At 41.4% G+C, this 19,648-nt stretch overlaps 1 protein-coding gene across 1 annotated transcript in view; it reads right to left on the bottom strand.

Annotated features, from left to right (window-relative positions):
• The window catches only part of ELOVL2 (ELOVL fatty acid elongase 2), a 61,203-nt gene extending 44,295 nt beyond the window's left edge, over nt 1-16,908 (bottom strand). Inside the window, exon 1 of the mRNA XM_087820026.1 lies at nt 16,867-16,908. Within this exon, the coding sequence (XP_087676152.1) occupies nt 16,867-16,869 (3 nt within the window). The 5' untranslated portion in view covers nt 16,870-16,908. The remainder of the gene's footprint in view (nt 1-16,866) is intronic.
• Between the last annotated feature and the right edge of the window lie 2,740 nt (nt 16,909-19,648).

Below are 19,648 nucleotides of genomic sequence, written 5' to 3'. Positions count from 1 at the left end.
TTTTTGTTTTAGACTTTTAAAAATTGATTTAGAGAGAGAGGAAGGGAGAGGGAGACATAGAGAAACATCGATGTGAGAAAGAAATGTCCATTGGCTGCCTCCTGCACAGCCCCCACCAGGGGTCAAACCCGCAACCCGGGCATGTGCCCCGAGCGGGGATCGCACCAGAAACCTTTCAGTGCACAGGATGGCGCCCAACCAACTGAGCCACACTGGCCAGGGCTCCCATGAACTTTAACATAGCTAAATGAAATATTAATATTATTATACTAACAGAGTAACAATCTTTCTAAAGAATATCTTTTCTTACATAGAGATTGAATATCTTTAGGTAAAATACTATTTGAAAATATCTGAACGGTTCTGATGTGATTACATCTCCATTTCTTAAACTTGCACACCTGTGTTTTATGAAAAATGACTTTTAAAATGTCTTATAGTAAAAATTAACATGCTTATTTGTAAGGATTTCTTTCCCAACACATAGCACTATAAAGGCATAAGAATTCGCTCTGTATGGTCCAGAGGTTTTGTGATGAATAGAAACAAAAAGGAAGAGCAGAGAATGACTTTAAACCTCGGACGAACCAAGCAGTACCTTATTGGCTCTCATAGTATCAGAGAATCATAGACATCTAATTCAACTTTCCACCCATGCCTGGAAATAAATGCTTTCTAAATAATTCTGACAGAAACTCACCCACCTTACTGGAAAAGCTTCAGAGAAAGACTTCTGCTGCTTTCTAAGATAGCACATTCTATTTTTAAAGTATTTCTTCTTTTTAGAAAACCCTTCCATATTCTGAGCTAAAAATCTTTCTCCATCAACTGGCACCCACCGACCCTAGCTCTTGCCTTTGAAATCAAACTCACTAATAGTATTTTTCTTCCACGAGAGCCCTTCAGATATTTGAAGCCAGGCATTGTTTGACACACGCCTCCTCCACCTTTCCTAAGCTAAACAGCCTCAGAAATTCAACTTTCCCATCCTCTCCCTCCCTCTCTTCCTCCCTCTGACCTTTTCTGCTTCCCTTTCCTCTTCCACAGGCAAGAACTGAACATACCAGGTATTAGGCCCATGTCCACATCTATGAAATGAGCCCTGGAGTGTCATCTTCAGAATTCTCTGGATTTATTCTAGTTTGCCAACCTCTTTTTTTAAAAAAGAGCTCTCAGAAGTGCACATCTTCAGAATATGGAAGAAATATTACCTCTCTTACTCCGAAAGCCCTACTTCTATTGATATAACCAATTCCTTTGCCTGTGCCTAGTGAAAAGCTTCCCCCTGATATCATTCCCTCAAACAGAATTAATTGGGGCTGTTGGAGGTAAAATCTACAGACACATGAATTTCTCTCCCATCAACCAAATGACTAGAGTTTCTTCATAACAATGTGAGGTGCTTTGGTTACCACCTGTCTTTTCCTCTTTGAGGGTTTGGTGTCGCTATGAATTTGGATGTAGCATTTTAACTCCGTAATAGATTCAACTAGGTCCTTGTCCTAGAACATTGTACACCTCCCTTGTTACTGCTGCCTTGATAAGCTACTGCTCCATTAACTTTCTACGTATGATCTGACTCTTCAGCTTGGCCACATTTTTTTTTCAGTCCTCACCCAAGGATATTTTTTGTTGCTTTTTCAGAGAGAGCCGAAGGGAGAGAGAGAAACATCGACGTGAGAGAGACACACCGAGTGGTTGCCTCGCGCGTGACTGGAGCAGCCTGCACCCGAGGTACGTGCCCTTGGCTGGAATCAAACCCGAGATCCGTAGGCCCGTGGCCCACACCCTAAGCACTGAGCCAAGCCGGCTGGGGCTGGCCACCTTTTATGAAGCGGGTTTACTGTTGGCTAGGAGCAGGTATGGACAAGCAGGCTGACCAGTGATCCGATGGCTTCAGTCCAGAGTAGCTATCTCCATCAGGAGACTAAACTGCCTCCACACTGTAATAATGATTGCAGGCTTTCTTTTCCTTTTTTTAAAATTTATTTTTTAAACTTTAAAATCAAGGAGTTCCTAATTTCCAAATTACTCCCAATATCACTGATTTCTTCATTACAAAAACTACAGATGAGCCCCAGGTAGTGTGGCTCAGTTGGTTGGAGGGTCATTCCATACACCAAAAGGTGGTGGGTTCAATCCCCACTCGGGGAATATGCAGAAGGCAACCAACCCATGTCCTCTCTCACATCAATGTCTCTTTCCCTTCCTTCCGCTCTCTAAAAGTCAATTAAACAAAAGTCATTTATTATAATAGATGATAATAAAAATAGTGATAATAAATGCAAATAGTTAAATGTGTTTAGTAGGTCATTGTGTTTACTGGGCGCATGACATACTATTACCTCAATTCTCTCAACTACTCTATGAGATAGATATTTTCATGTCCCGTGACAAAAAGGAAAGGGAGATTTAGAGAAGTGAAGCAACTTGCCTAATTTCATACAGCTAGTACATGACTAACCATTATTGCTTCAAGGAAGCTGTATCGTCCTGCCACTCAGGTGGCGATTATTTTTATTTTTAGCCCATCTTGTGTGGGGGGATTGGTCACTTAACACTAGTTAAAACAGGTAGCATGGCATTCAGTGAAGTTCGTTGCAAATAATGGGAGTTTCACAAGGGGTCTAGTTTTGGTTCTGACACTAAGTAGCTGCATAACCTTGGGCAAAACATTATCTCTAAACATCTCCATTATCTAATAAAAGTAAAAAGCAATCCTAACTTCACAGCGTCATGAAGGTTAAGTGGTTTCATGTTTGGAAAAGCATCTGTATGCTAAGGTCTGAATACTAAGTAGAAGCTTAACAGACATTCATTCAGTGTCCTGCATTTTCAAATCCCAATTCAGTGGCATATCATGTCCTCATATCTCCCACTACTTGGAAAATCTCAAGGGAGTGACATCGTACAGGAGAAATGTCTCTTCTTTAATTAGTGCCTGCCTCAACAGTGATGTCTTTTTGAAAAATTAGAAAAGGAAATGTAGTGGTGTAAAAAGGAGAGGAACAAAATTCCGGTTTGAGTTTTAACACTGGGAACAGATCCAAGGGATATTCAACATAAATATTTTCAAAGACAACATTGGTAAACGAGGGATTAGAGGAAGGAATGTGAAAGGATAGGACGTGCACTGGGTTCAAAAGCCCTTCACAACTGACTTTGGATTAGGAAACACAAATATTTATGGTGTATAATTTGAGTAAAAATGCTATCTTTATTTTTATGCTTCTTTCCCCAGCTTGCCTCAGTTTCCCTATCTGCAAAAAGGAAATGACAGTACCAACTCCAAAGGTTGCGGTGAGGATGCACGAATACAGGAAAGGTTCTTACAACAGTGCCTGGGCCGTAGTAAGAATTCAGTAAATATTATTAAATTGCTATTGTTGTCAGCATTTGGCTAGTCTTTTTTCGCACATGGGAAAACATCTGTATTCCTTTAACCGATGTTGAGAATGACAAACATGACCTTCTGCATTGTCCTTTAACTCTGTAAAACTGAACGGATGCTCAGCCTGACTGTGTAAGGCCTTTCAGATGTTAAGTCAGCCAAGGGAGGGTGAGGGATTTAAAAATGAGCCAAAGGCCCTCTTGCTCCAGAGCTCATCTGTCCTACATGTGCTACACCTACCAGATCTCTGACCCGAGACGCTAATGCAGGTCCCAGGCCCAAACCTATTCTAACTTGGGAAAAAAAGAAAGGCAAAAAATGTAGAGAATGGTAAAATAAATATATCGCATGTTAAAGCGGTGTCATATTTGTTTCAAGTATTTTAAAATTAATTCAATAAATATTTTTGAATATGCCTACTAGGTGCTGGGAGCTGAGAAGTAGAATATAACTGATAAAGCCGTGATCCCCTTTGTACATCTCATCTCCCTAATCCCATGTCCCTAGTTCCCTCCTCAGATTTAACTATTGTAATAAACTTGATGTCAAGCCTTTCTGTCCAGGTTTTTATAGATCTACATTCACAACAAATATAGCACTGTTTTGTACATTTGTACATATATATAAATTACATCATACTTATCTTTCTGTGGCTTGACCTAATTGTCACTAGTTCATTCGCTGTAACTTCTGTATTGTGTCACATCATGTTATGGAATATATCGTTATGCACCCACTTTCTTACTGATGGATATTTCAGGTTGTTCCAGTTTTTTGCTATTATAAATGATGTCGCTTTATGTCCTTGTGAGATCAGTATGATCTCATAAGTGAGAATGTCTCTGGGAATAAATCTAGTTGTGGAATTGCTATGTTGCTTGAGGAATACTTTTTTAATTTTAGTAAAAACGACCATATTGCTCTAAAAAATTCATGGGATTCTCTACTGTCAGCATTTTAAATTTTGCCAAGTTCATGGTGTGGAATGGTTTTAATTTGCATTTCCTTATTACTATTGCAGTTGTTCGTGTCTTTAAAATGTTTATTGGCTGTGCAGATTTCCTCTTCAGTGAGCTGCCATTTAATAATCCTATCCATGTTCCTAATGGATTGCCTGTCTTTAGTATATTGATTTACAAAAGTCATTTGTATATATAACAATCTATATTGTTATATAGATTGCAAATACCTCCTGAGTCTGTTGCCTTTTTTATTAAAATATCAAGCCTATGGTGTCTTCCCGTCATTTCAAAATTTTAAATTTTGACATGGTCAAACCTGTCACTTTTTATGGTCTGTCTTTTCAGTCTTGCAGAAAATACCAGGGGCATGAGGAAAGCCAGTTGGTATAATGAAGCAAGCAATGGGGTAGAAGACGAGACTTAGGTATAAAGCAGGTCTGAATCCCCAACCCGCCATTGACTAGTTGTGTGACTGAATAATACAATCTCTGCGTCTGCTTGCTCAGACATGAGAAATCTGCTTTATACATCTGTCCATTTAGCCAACAAGTATTTTTAAGTATCTATGATGTGCTGGCACCATTCTAGTGCTGAAATTACAGTGGTAAATAAGACAAAGTCCTTGCCCTTATAGGGTTTATGTTGCAGTGAGGGAGACAGATAGTAACTAGGAAAACAGAAAATAAAAAAGCAACAAAGGAAATACCATGCAACTGAGATGACACTGTGCAAGCGTTCTCTCCATTAAGAAGTATACAAACACGGTTCTATGATTGCCATGTTCAGGGACACTGTGGGAAGCTCCTCTACAGTTGCTCACAGGTTGAAGGTGTAATTATCCTATTTTATGTGAAAACGAACTGAGAGGGAGTCAAGCCACACCAATGTCTGCTACAAGGCCAGACTTTCCCGGGCATCATGGCCTTTCACCGGAACCTGAGGCTTCATCCCGTGTGGCTCAGGCAGTCCTCCAGCCTTGCTTGGACCAGCCCTCCCTGCAGCCTTCACTGCAGCCGCTGGTCTATCCGCTGCCCTCAACATGCCCAATGTCGGCTACGTTCTCACCTGATCTCAGCTTCTTTTAACACTGTCCCTTCCTAAATCATGCAAAGTAAGTTTTGTATTGTCTTCTCATTTCGGTTTTCCCCATACAATTAAATTTCTAATTAATTTTCACTACTTCCAAACTGACAGGGAAAAAGTGGGGAAAGAAGCTGTGTTCATATATGTATGTAGTCTCTTTCCTCATTATTTTCAATACAAATCCAATAATCTGCTCTACTTAGGATTTTAGCAACTGAAATAATGCCGATCTAGTGGGAAAGGCAGAGAGTGAGAAAACTGTTTTCTTGCACGGTAAATTTTTAGGGGGGAAGCATCAGATTAAGCGCTATTCAGAATCCCAAGACATCGGCAGTTTGATGTAGGCAGCTGGGCAAACAGCTACAGCTTAATCTGATTAAATGGAGCTTTGGGGATTTTCTAAAGTTGTGATTCAAATCCATGAAGCAGTTTTCAAAATACATTGTTTTATAATGAGTGCATGTATAGGTGAGAATTATTCAGTAAGAAAAACTTTTTACCTTTTTTATTAACCCTTACCCAAGAATATGTTTTATTGATTTTTAGAGACAGAGGAAGGGAGAGGGAGTGAGAAAGGAAGGGAGAGAAGGAGGGAGAGATGGAAAGAGAGAGAGAGGGAGAAATAGAGGGGGACAGAGAAAAACATCAGTGTAAGAGAGAAACATCCATCGGTTGCTTCCTGTACATGCCCCAACAGGGGATCGAACCCGCAACCTAGGTATGTGCCCTGACCAGGAATTGAACCCACAACCTTTTTTTTTTTCCCCCAGTTTATCTTTATTGTTGAAAGAATTACAGATGGCCCGGCCGGGTGTGGCTCAGAGGTTGAGCATCGACCTAGGATCCAGGCGATCGGGGTTCGATTCCCGGTCAGGGCACATGCCTGGGTTGCGGGCTGCAGCCGATCAATGACTCTCATCATTGATGTTTCTAGCTCTCTCTCTCCCTCTCCTTTCCTCTCCCTGAAATCAATAAAGATATATTAAAAAAAAAAAAATTTAGAAGAATTACAAATGTCCCCTTTTTTCCCCCACTGATCCCCTCCACCCCACATCCACTCCACCCCAGGCCTTCCCCATACTACCGCGTGTGTCCTTGGGTTACGCATATAAGCATATAGGTTCTTTGATTGATCTCTCCCCACCCCCGTCTTCCCTCTGAGAGTCTTCAGTCTGTTCCATGCTTCCATGTCTCTGGAACTATTTTGTTTATCAGTTTATTTTGTTTATTACATTCCACATATGAGTGAGATCGTGTGGTACTTATCTTTCTCTGATGGCTTATTTCACTTAGGATAATATTCTCCAGGTCCCTCCATGCTGTCCCAAAGGGTATGAGATCCTTCTTCTTTACAGCTGCATAGTATTCCATGGTGTAAATTGCCACAGCTTTTTTATCCACTCAGCTACTGATGGGCACTTGGGCTGTTTCCAGATCTTAGCTATTATAAATTGCGCTGCTATGAACATAGGGGTGCATAAGTTCTTTCTGATTAGTGTTTCTGGCTCCTTAGGATATATTCTTAGAAGTGGGATCACTGGGCCAAAAGGCAGCTCCATTTTTAATTTTTGAGGAACCTCCATATGTTTTCCACAGTGGCTGCCCCAGTCTGCATTCCCACCAGCAGTGTACCAGGGTTCCCCTTTCTCCACACCCTTGCCAGCACTTGTTGTTTGTTGATTTGTTGATGGAGCCATTCTGACAGGTGTGAAGTGATACCTCATTGCGGTTTTAATTTGCATCTCTCTGATGATTAGTGATGTTGAACATTTTTCATTGTGTCTCTTGGCCATCTGTATGTCCTCTTTGGAGAAGTGCCTATTTAGGTCCTTTGTCCATTTTTTAATTGGACTGTTTGTCTTCCTTTTGTTAAGCTGTAAGAGTTCCTTATATATTTTGGATATTAACCCCTTATCAGGTGTATCACTGGCAAATATGTTCTCCCATACAGTGGGCTCCCTTTTTGTTTTATTGATGGAGCCCACAACCTTTTGATGTATGGGACGATGTTCCAACTAATTGAGCTACACAGCCAGGACAAGAAAGACTTTTGAAACAACCTCTTTAAAAAAATTTCTCATTAATTAACAGAAATCATGTAGCTCAAAGAAAAAGAACAAAAAGAAAATCAGAGAATAAAATCTTTATCACTTTTCATTCTCTCTAGAAAAGGTCCTTAATGTTAACTCTAATATCCGTATCACAGGATTATAAGAATTTTTACAATGTAAATACATGAAGATGAGTTGTTAGGTAAAGCTCTCTTCCCAGCACACACAAACAAGTAAGGGTTGTAAAGATGAGTATGATTAAGTTTCAGTGGGTCACAGCCACCAGTTTTGGGTCTAATCCAAGCTAGCTTGTGTTGAAGAGCTCTCTATATATTATCCTATTTGACCCAATCTTTAGTAAGTGTTATACATATTTTATAGATGAGATAAATGAAGTAGAGAATTAAACCCAGGAGTGTGTGGTTAAAGAGATAAGTTTTCAAAAGTTGGTAACATGAAAGAAAGAAAGAACCGACATATTAGTTTATCCCCTCTAGAGTCTCCAGGCTTTCCCAGCCCTAGATATTATGGAACCAGATGAATCTTCCTAAATGATGCTTTCATCATTTGACTCTCCATTTTAAAAACATGGTTTACAAAATCTAGAAGAAACTTCTTAGCTTCAGATTAAATACTCAAAATTTAACTGATCCATACAATTATCCAGCTGGTCCATAGCCTTCACAAATTTCCTGAGTACCTAAACCTATACTAGGCTCTCTGAAAACATGACCTTGTCCATAAATTGCTCATAGTATAGTGTTTCTCAAATACATCTGTTATTGCTTTCTGGGTCCTTACCCACTTATTTCCTTAAATGGAATGTTCTGCTCAATTCTACATTCCTCCCTTTTTCTGACATATCAAAATCCAACCTATTCAAGATTCAGCATTGATCCCAACTCCGTCATGAAGTATACGGTAACATTTTTGCTAGAAAGCGGTCCCTCATTCCTTTGAGCCCCTCGAGCACTAGATTCCAAAGTTGTGTGAACCTGACTCCTGGCGCGCAGGTTCCGAGGCCCCTCACTCAGAGGTTCTGGGTCAATCGGCCTGGCTTCGCCGAGTCTGGGAATGTGCCCCTAACCATGTCTGTCCGACCCCTAAGTTCATGCTCCTTCTACACCCAGGCTGCCTCTCACACAGCTGGTTTGATCTTTCCTCCTCTCACTGGCTGACTCATCTCCTGAGCACTCTGGTATCACAGCAGACACAACCGAGATCTCCGCTTTATCAATCCTGATGACTTGGGCTCTTTAATTACCAACCACCTCCTGGCCCTAACCGCATGGTAAAAAAGTAAAAGGCACATCTGTAATACTTTCAATAATAAAATAAATTAAAAAAAAAAAGTAAAGGGGTTTAGTATCAGCTTTTTTTATTTTTTATAATAACTAGTCAGCTTATTAGACTAAGTCTTTTAGTTGATAAAATGGTACACACACGAAAGCACATTTACTCGCCTTAGTGACCTGAAGGCTCAGCTACTGAGCCTGTTTGCACTGGACTGTCTTTTACATTTAGATCGACAGTGCCTAACACACTGCCTGTTACTGAGCATGTGCTGAATGAGTAAGTTAATCAATATATTTAGACAAAAGTTTACTGAGGTCCAGCCAGTGTGGCTCAGCAGTTGAGCACTGACCTAGGATCCAGGAGATCATGGTTCAATTTCCAGTCAGGGCACCTGCCCAGGTTGCGGGCTTGATCCCCCGTAGGGGACATACAGGCGGCAGCCGATCAATGACTCTCATCATTGATGTTTCTATCTCTCTCTCTCCCTCTCCCTTCTTCTCTGAAATCAATAAAGACATATTAAAAATAAAAAAGTTTGCTGAGGGGATATAAAGGGTATCCCAAGAAAATGTATACATACTTCAATAGCTAACAGCTCAATTTTGAAAACAAAATGTATTTTAATAAACACTGCCTTTATAATTATATAAAGTGTGTGTACATATTTTTTGGAAACTCACTATTTTCATGTCTCCTTGGTATCAGTTTTAAAGAATACGGTATTCTATGTAGAAAGCATATCTCCTTCAAAAGAAGTAGTGCAAACTATTAATTCCAAAGTTTGCACTCACTAAGGACTTAAGAATATTACGTAACTTATCTGAAGCAAGCATTGATAAGATTAGTGTTTTCAGAAATATATTACAACAGGGATATTTCCACTTACTTTTCAAACTGTAAAAAGAAGCCCCGGCTCAGCTGGTTGAGCGTCGTCCTGTACATTAGGAAGGTCAGTAAAAAGGTTGTGGGTTCGATTCCCGGTCAGGGCACATACCTAGGTTTCAGGTTTGATTCCCAGTCGGAGCAAGTACAGGAGGCAACTGATGGGTGTTTCTCTCTCATGTCGATGTGGGTTTTTCCCCACCTCTCTCTTACAAAAAAATAAAATTTAAAAATCAATAAACATATCCTCGGGTGAGGACTTTTTAAAAATTGTAAAAAGAGGATGATATGGTAAACCTCATTTACAAAAGGGACATGGCAGCATTTTAGTAGCAGTAGCGGGATCTTTAAGGGGTTCGTGTAATAACCAGACCATTGTTTAATGGAGAAACAGGGCTCACCCAACAGTGAAACTGGCGTGGCTGCTCTGTGCTGGTGAGTTTGAAGCAGACTACAGGCAATAAATCTCAAAAAAACTGTGACACGTGCGGTGCTCTTTCCTTCTAGGAGTCTGAATAGAGAATGGCACCAAAGGAAAGCAGGTAATGCTTTCCTTGAAAACACAAAAGAATAACAATTCCCCAGCCGATGGAGAAAGGGACATGAAACAGCCTCTAAGTGCCATCTTGCCTAGGGGAAAGTTCAGCCAACCCTCCTTCTCAAGCATGACCTTCACCACTGACATAAAAAGTCATGAAATCTGCATCTCCAAAAACCGAGGAAGCTGCCAGCTCCAGGGAATGAATCTTCCCGGTAACAATTTAAGGAAAGCCGCTACAGTTGGGGGCAGAGAGGGTCAAAGCAGAGGCTGCTCCTTTCTCCCCATGCCATAGACGACGCTGCACAGACCACCCAGAGGCAGAGAATAAGCCGGCTGATGAGAACTGAATTTTCAGGAAATCTGAAAATGGTCTAATTTTATTTTTGCATTATGGACACCTTCTGATTTCTTCTTTAAAGTCTTTAGTTAATTTTTAATCTAACTCCTCAGTGTAACAGTCAGTAAACTTTGACCCTGCAAAAAAAATAAGCTCCCCCCTCAGCAGCCATAATATCTGTTAAACTCAAAGATTCTATTAACCAAATTCTGCTTATCCATATAGATGAATTCAAATCTTTAATGTTTTAGAAATAAGCCCAAATGATGAACTCATTATGAAACAAAAATTTATGTGCAAAGCTACCATTGGTGTCTTTGAGCAATGTCTCAATACTGCACTCATTCTACTCAAAAACAGTGACTACTTTACTTCCTTTGTAAATTACTTGTCTACTTATGTGAATCGCCCTATTTATTATACTAATAAGATTAAGTTTGATATGTACATATATTGTTCATGATCACCTCCATTTAAAATTACACATTCCCTTGCATGCTCCATTTTCCATATATATGAAAATGAATCTTTTGGTTCTATATACTTAATGTTTAAATGTATATATATTTATATATTGATCTATCCATCTATCTATTCTTATAATTCATGGGAAAGAAACTACATGGGGAAGTCATTCTGATTTTTCATTCATCTACATTAAAAGGGACAAGTGCTATTGCTTTCATCACATTCATATGAGGAGAGAGCATTTACACTGGCTCATGGGTAAGGCTATTTGGAGTAGAAGAGGTGATATTTTTGGAATCAGAAGGTTTATACCTGGTTTTACTATCTCTAGTATATGACCTTGGATAAATCATTTATCTTCTTTGAAACTCAATTTTCTCACCAGTAAAGGAGGTATATTTATACAGGACTTGCCTCTTTAAAAAGTTTTTTTGAGGTGTCAAAAGAGAAAATGTGTATAAAAATGCACTGAAGAACATTTAACTGATTAATAAATAAATATAAAACATACTATACTTATAGTAAATCTAAGTGATACCTAAAAGTCAAAAAGCACAACAAATATATGTAAAATAATTATTCAGTAAATTCATGAATCATACCTTTGTTTATATTACTATTAAGATAAAATTTCATTTTTATTTCAGTAACAACATAATGCTATAATTAGAGATTTCACTGTATAAAAATGACATAACCTTTCTTCCCCTTCCAAAATATGACTGTGAAGTATAAATATAGTTGTCGGAATACATATACATTATCACTTGCTAAAAGGTTACACAGCCACACATGCCTTGATGAAGCACTCTATTACTGAAACATGCCTAAACTGAATTGTGATCATTTTAAATGCATCAAAGAGATTGTTCTTTGAGGGACCTGTACTGTGGCTATATTTGCAAAGCAAATGTTCACTTCCCAATTCATCCTTTATGAAAGGTAAATGGGATGTGAAGAGAAAAGAGCACTGCACTGGGAACTAGCCTTCACTTTACCAACAAACAATTGTTTCATATTTACTGTATGTCAGGCAATTGCCTAGAGATATGTCACTGAGCAATGGAAACAACAATCTGTCCTCACAAAGCTGGCAGTCAGGTAGGAAGGGACAAATAAAATCACGTAACATGGTAAGTAAATCATTAGAAGATTCCAAGTGCTATACAAATGAGTAAATATTTAGGTTAAAAGTGTTACAGGGGGAAAAAAAAGAGCGGAGTGGGATCCTGTATGTGTGAATATGGGAGGGCAGGTTCCAGTTTTAAACGGAGTGGTTATAGTAGGTCTAATTAAGAACGTATTAAGAAGACAGTCCTACAGCTCCCTGGAGGAAAGATCCAGTGAGAAGAACAGCCAGTGGTCAGCTCTACTGGGATCTGATAAAATGATCTTACAAAAAAATATCCCATTTTGCAGGTGAGTGAACAGTGTCTGAGTGACTTAAGGGAACAGAGTCAGTTAATAAAGCCAGGACTAGACACCAGGTTTCCCGATTCTTGGTCCAGTGTTATTCTTTTGTTTTGTGCCTTTATTAGGCACAGAGAAAGTGCTGTTTCCTATAAAGAACTGAGTGAATGAATGTACAGTGTCATCATGTGTGGTTGATGCTATTATTATTATTAATCACGAACTCTGGTATTTCTTGAAAGGTAGATAAAGCTCAAATAATAATTTCATTTCCCCTTCCATGGTTTATTTTTCTCCTTCCTTTGTGCTTCTTTACTTGGGTGGATCATTGTAATATCAGATTATCAAAGTAATTATATTGCTTTGGCTATCTGATAAAGGAAAGGTATTTAGCATGGAAATAAGCTATAAAAGAGAAGGCATTCATGACACCATGAAGAAGAGCTGATGAAAGAAGAGAGAGAGCACGGAGCCCAGTGATTTAGAGGGAGAGAACTACATTTCTCAAGAAGGGAAGGGGGAGAATCTTTGAACACATTAGGAGACTAGAGCCCCCAAGTGTGATGTTAATACATGAAAGCAATGAATCTGGCCTTGAAGAAAAACAAACTTAAAGTGAAAAAGTTAAAAAGAAAGAGACCACAAAAAAGAAGATCTGAAGAAAAGGTAAGAATAGAAGAAAGGGGGCTGGAGAGGAAAGGAGAAGAGATTTAAAGATATTTTCAAGTAAAAATATGAGATTATTATACAATAATAGAAAAGAAAAGAGAGTAAGAATCAGATTTCAGACACAGTAGACTTGAGAGCTGGTGGAATTACTAACAGCAAAAGGGAACAGAGAGGACAGTCTGAAAGATGAGCTTTCTTTTCGTAATGCTAGGTTTAGGGTGGCAGTGAGTTCTCACCAGTGGAAAGGGTCTGATAGATAAGCGGTAAGCTTGAAAGCTGTGTATCATCTAGAGCTGTTTTGTCCAGTACAGTAGCTCTTCACCGTATGTGGCTATCAAGCACTTGAAATGGTGGCTAGCTGAACTGAAGGTGCTGTAAGTATAAATGTACACCAGGTTTTGAAGATTTCATGTAAAAAAAGAACATAAAATACCTCACTAACATTTTTTACATTGATTACATGTTTAAACAATATTTGCATGTATTGAATTCAATAAAATACATTAAAATTAATTGTACTTATCTCTTTTTACTATTTAATGTGACCACTAAAAAATTAAAAATTACTACATGGCTTGCATTGTATTTCCACTGGACACTGCTGATAGAGATGTATATTAGCATCACGTAAGTGGAAGAAGTGAATCACAGACATCATTCTGAGGTCTCTCAACCGAAAACAGGTATGGGAGAAAAAGAACACATAGTTGTAATAGTATTTACCAAGCGTCAAAGCATTATGCTTATTTTAGGTACATCGTCTTATTTGTTCCTCCCAATAACCTTAGGAAATATTACAGTCGTCCTTTACAAAAGAAAAAACTGAGGCCTAAAGAAGTTAATCTGCCCAAGGTCATAGTTAAATGTTGGCCTGGGATTCAAACTCCTGACTGACCCCAGATCTCAAGCCCTAAATTGCCACATCAATTCCAGAACAAGTTATATACTCCACAATGATTAAATTGTTAGATTTTTAAATGGTTATATTTAAACTAACAATTTATGAGAATGGTTCATTGTCTGAGTTAGTAATACACCAATGATGTCCTAGTTCGATTAACAAAAAATACAAATGTGTAAATTTGTAACTTAAGAATTATGATAAGCTAGTGATGTTGGCATATTTTCACCATGCTGGGCCTAAATAAGAGTTTCCAGGGCAACTTCTTGTCTTTTATCAATGCCTACTCCCCAAAACCCAAGTCATCAAGTTAGATGGTACAATGGAGATGATTGTGGGCACAACCATGAACAACACGGCCCTGTTTTCTGAATATAACTAGACAGGTTACATGGAGCCGTTTAAATTTTAAACACTGTCTTTCAAACTATAAAAGTGTTTGAACCTCCCAAACTGTGATTTAAATGTTTTGGAGAGAACTGGATTAAATTGCAACCTTTTGTTGAAGAACCAAAAATTAAGCTTACCCAACTGGATAATTTAAAAACGGGTTTTGTACTCCTTGAAAATGCAACACTTTCGAGGAACAGAGAGAGAACATGGCTTGATATTCTGACTGGAATCATAGAAAAATCTTGGGATAAAAAAATAAGGTGGTTTTCATTTATGTTTGTTTGGTTGGTTTTAATTTCAAATACAAACTTATCTTCCTTTCCTTTTTATCTTTAATTTCTACCACCTATCTGGACTAGGCGGTAATCATAGAACCGCTGAACTTATACAGGGATAGCTATAATTACATCATTTTCAGAAACGTGCCCATGTAAATTTTATCAAGCAGTTTGGCTCAAATTATATAAAAATCACTTCCCCAGACTTAAAACAAGGATTGCCATCAATTTACACTATAGAAATAGAAAAATGAAAGGGAATTTCAAAGGAAGAATTCTGCTTTGGAATAAGACTAATTAGTAGAGACACTGTGAGACTGCTCATGTTGGACATGAATCCAAAGGAGTGTCTCTCAACAGGCCCCACTAACTTATGAATTTAACCCCAGACCCTTCCCACTCCCTGCCTTTTTTAAAAATAATGAGATGACTTGGATTTGTTTATAAAAATAGCTCCTCCAAAGACCCAAAGTTACTGAGAAATGCTTATCTAAAGAGGAAGAATCACAATTGTATAGAGTAGAGCTTATTAAGAGCTTGCCTTTAATTTTGGCTCTTTCCGATTAATTCCCACGACTCTTCCATCCAATTAGGGAGTTATCCTTGGACTTGGTCCCTTACTCATTACAATTCATAATAATTTGGAACAAAGGTTCAGACCTGGAAGGAGAGAGCCAGTTAGCCCTAAAAATGATTTGTCCACTCATGTGCCAAGGTGTCAAGGCATAATAGATGGGCACCCACAACTCCTCTCATTGAGGGCCACTAAATCCACTCTCTTCTCTCCAAGAATATCCCTCCTCTCCAACTTCACTTGAGATTCTCATCAATTGTCAATTGGATAGATAATCCTTATAGTTGCACTGTTGCTTCCCATTTGTACTTTAGCATAAAGTATGCTACTTCACTGGGTTAATCTTAAAAAGATACCGAGCATTTACTATGTGCTAGGCGCTGTTGTAGGTACTAGAAATACAGCAGTGGAGAAAATGACAAAAATCTCAGCCCTAAGGAAACTTACATTCTAGTGGGGAACACATTCAATAAACAAGATGAACAAAATCAGGGGGGCAATGGGGGGGATCTTTAATACTTTCAACCATAAAGATTTTAAAAAGATAAACAAAGTGGATAGTAAGTTAAATATCAGATGCTGAAGGAAAAAATGCAGCAGTCGAGGGGAATCTGATCTGTGGTGAGTGGGGTGGGAAAGACTGGAATTTTAGATAAAGTGGCAGAAAAAAAGGGCTTCGCATATGAATCAGACAGGGAATGTGCACGTCAAAGGGCAGAGAGGGCAAAACCGAGGGCTGATCAGTGTCAGATGGCGTGGGAAAAGGACCGGGGATTAGCATATTTTAACCAGCCCGAGGTGGAGAGAAAACCCTATGGGAGGGAGGGGAGAAGCAAAGATACAACACGGACCACTGAAGACAAGCGCGGGCTCCGCGTTCTGCCCCGGACCGAGCGGCCGCCTGGGCATGGCACCGCGCTTTCTCCCCGGAGCCACGGGGCCGGGCTCCGCCGCCAGCCTCCGGGCGGCCCACGGGACACGGGCTCGCCGCCCCGGCCCCCCCGCGGCCGCCACCTCTCCCGGAGCCAAGCCCAGCAGGGCCACTGCTGGCCTGGGAGCCGGGAGTGAGGAGTTGTTCAGAGAACACGCCCGAGGCCCCCGTCCCGCACGCAGGTGGACACCTACCCCGACTCCGCTGCAAAGCCGGAGGCACCGGCGAGCGCGCAGACACACCCCCGCGGCCGAGGGCGCGGAGCGCAGCGGCGCCGCGAATCCAACCGTTTCGAGCCCAAACCCCAGAATTTCCCGACGCGGGGTCGCTGCCGCGCGAGGGGAGCGCCGTTCCCCGCGCCCGGAGCGGAGGGCGGAGGGTGCGAGCGTGTGCGGGGAGAACGGGGCTGCGGGGCCCGCGGGCATGGCTGCCGCGGGCAGAGGGCGGTTTCGTCGCGCATCCCGGGCGCCGGCCGCCGCGTGCATCCCACAGGGGGCTGGACGCGAGCGGGCGCCTCGAGGGACCGGGCCGGGTCCGCGGGGCGGGACAAAGTGCCCGAGACCCGCCGGCCCCGGACAGCGACGGGTTCCAGCGGTCGAACCCGCAGCTCCCGCACCGCCGCCCGCTCGGCCCCTTCCCGCCCAGGAGCGAAAGAAAGAAAGAGCGGCGGCGGCGGCGGCGGCGCGCGGCCCCACTCACCATGATCCGCGGCGGCGGCGCAGGACCCGGCGGGCGGCGATGCGCTGTCCAGGGTAGCCGGCGGCCCTCTGCCCGCGCTCCCGGACGCCGCGCTCCTCACCCACGCCCACGCCCCCGCCCCCGCCCCCCCCACGCCCGGCGCACGCACGCCCCCGCCCGCGCCTCCCCGCCCCCCCCGGGCTCGCGCCGCTCCAGCGCGGCGCTCCGAGCCTCAGGGCCGTTTCGGGCGCCCGCCGCTCTCCGCCCCCTCCCCGCGCCGGGGCCTCGCCCGCCGCCGCGCGAGGAGGGCTGAGGGGGAGGGGCGAGGCTGGCCAGGCGACCGCTCCCCGCGGCCTCGCGCGCCCCCGCGCGGGCGCCCGGCTTCTCGCGCGCGGCCGCGGCGCCCCCTGCCGGGCGGGCGGTGATTTGCAGGCCCAGCGGGCGCCCGCCGCGCGCGAGGGCCTGGCATTGGCAGCCCGGGCGAGCACCCAGCCGCCCGCCCCTGTGGGTGGCTTACAAATACCAGCCAGTCGGTTCCTCCAGGGATGAGGCCGGGGGCGGGTCAGCCGGAGCTGGAGATTCCGTTTCCCACACGCCGCTACCTCCACAGGACCTTTTTCCAGGGGCTAATGCCGCCAGTGGCTATTTTTAATACTTATTTGGGAACAGAAAATATGGGATTTTCGATCCTGGGCTTTAAAGTTTAAAATTTAAAATTTTTTATTTATTTTTTGTCTCCCAAGGTGAAAGATATTGGGAAAGGTAAGAGTGTTACATCACCTTTCCTCTTTTTTAGCATTAAGAATGCATACTTGCTTTTTTTATGTGGCTGGTGTGATAAACTGAAATGCTAGCAAAGTAAACACATCTATTGGTGGCAGGAACATCACATGTGGGTGTGCACAGAGGAACCTGCAACATAAACTGAGTATCCCACACTTGAAGTGATGCAGACATATTTGTAGTTTTGTAAAGCAGCAGAGTGAATAAACAAAGGTGCCAGGCCTAAGTCTTAATTGTCACACAATCACCTAATATTTAGAGCATTCTATAGTTAGAGTGCTAAACAGGTACACATGTTATTTGCTTATAATGGGTGGTAAACTTTAGATCATAAATAGGTTTTTGTCAACTAAGTCTCATAATATCTCACTATCCGTGAGTTCAGGAGTCAGTCCTTCCACATACTGGCTGTGTGATATTGGATTAGTTACCTAACCTCTGTGTGCTCAGTTTCCTGATCTATAAAATGGGCGCAAAAATAGCACTTACACAACATATTGCTGTAGGATTAAATTAACATGAGTAAAACAGTAGAAAATGTCTGGTTCAAAAGTACTAGTTATTGTTCTGATGCTTGTGGGAATCAAAAAGTGGTATTCTATTTAATGCTGGCATGTTTTTATAAAGAGTGTCATAGGGTCAAAACTAAGTATACTATCTGGTGCCAGTTTCATTCATTCATTTACTTTGTTCATTTAACGGTATTTGAGCGTCCTATGCCAAGCATTGTGGTAAGACGTGGGGATACAATGATAAATTCACAAACGTGGTCCCTGACATCAGAATCTATGATGTACTGTACCATGACATCCAGAGACTGGAAGGAAATTCACCCAAATATTCACCAAATATTAACTGTTTATTTCCCCAAATAGCAATGTTATGAAATGATTTTTTCCCTTTCAATTTTTTCATTTTCCAGATTTGTTTAACATATTTTATACTTTTAAAGCCATAAAAATAGCTTCTACATTCTTTGGATATTATAGAAAAATACAGGATCTGAATTTTACTGTGTCATTCTGATGTAGTAGAATGTGAATTCTTAATCTAGACAGCAATCCTCAGACATTATTATGTATAAATTGCACCTGAGGATTTAATCAACTGCAGACACCTGGGAGCCATCCAGGTGGTCTCAGATGCATATACCAGGAATACAAATTTTTAACAAGTATCATAAATGATGCCGATGCAGGCAGGTGGCTCACGGATGACACTTTGAGAACACAAGTATATCACCTACTTGGAGAAAGCTTTAGTCTATTTTTCTAACAAAATTGGGGGGGGCAAAAGTGTGACAACCAGCCTCTAAGCACCCCGCTGTTTGCCTACAGGACTTGTACCATTGATGTCATCTGTACCTTGCAGAGCATACCCGGTTAACATGTGGAAGGGACTCTTAGGCTTTGAATTATCGCTATACTTTCCCCTACCATTTAGCCTGATAATCATTATTTTCCATTTATCTAAAAACGCCTATCAACCCACAGGGCCAGAAGGAGATCTAAAATGTCACCTATATTTTATCTATTTCTTAAAATATTATTTTATGGCTTTCCTTGTCACTATGAGAAAGGAAAAAGGTGGCCAGAGGGTATTTTTTTCCCATCAATATTTGGTTAAATCAAAAAAGGAAGTGGTTCTACCTCTATAAAGACAGAACTGGGATTGCACCTTAATATTCTAAACAGATATAACACGAATTCCCACTTATTTATCAATAAAAGTTTTTGTTTTTTTTAAATATATCTTTATTGATTTCAGAGAGAGGAAAGGAGAGGGGAAGAGAGAGATAGAAACGTCAATGATGAGAGAGTCATTGATCAAGCCCGCAACCTGGGCATGTGCCCTGACCGGGAATCGAACCCTGATCGCCTGGATCCCAGGTCGACACTCAACCGCTGAGCCACGCCCGGCCGAGCAATAAAAGTATTTTAATATGACATCAACATGATTTTATAATGTTTTATTTATTATTTGTTCTCTTGTATGAAGTACACAAAAACTGGAATCTGCT

Source organism: Miniopterus natalensis, chromosome 9 (assembly GCF_054644295.1).
Source record: "Miniopterus natalensis isolate mMinNat1 chromosome 9, mMinNat1.hap1, whole genome shotgun sequence".
Lineage (NCBI taxonomy): Eukaryota > Metazoa > Chordata > Mammalia > Chiroptera > Miniopteridae > Miniopterus > Miniopterus natalensis.
Note: the sequence above shows the minus strand (reverse complement) of the source record. Positions and strands in the feature narration are given on the sequence as shown.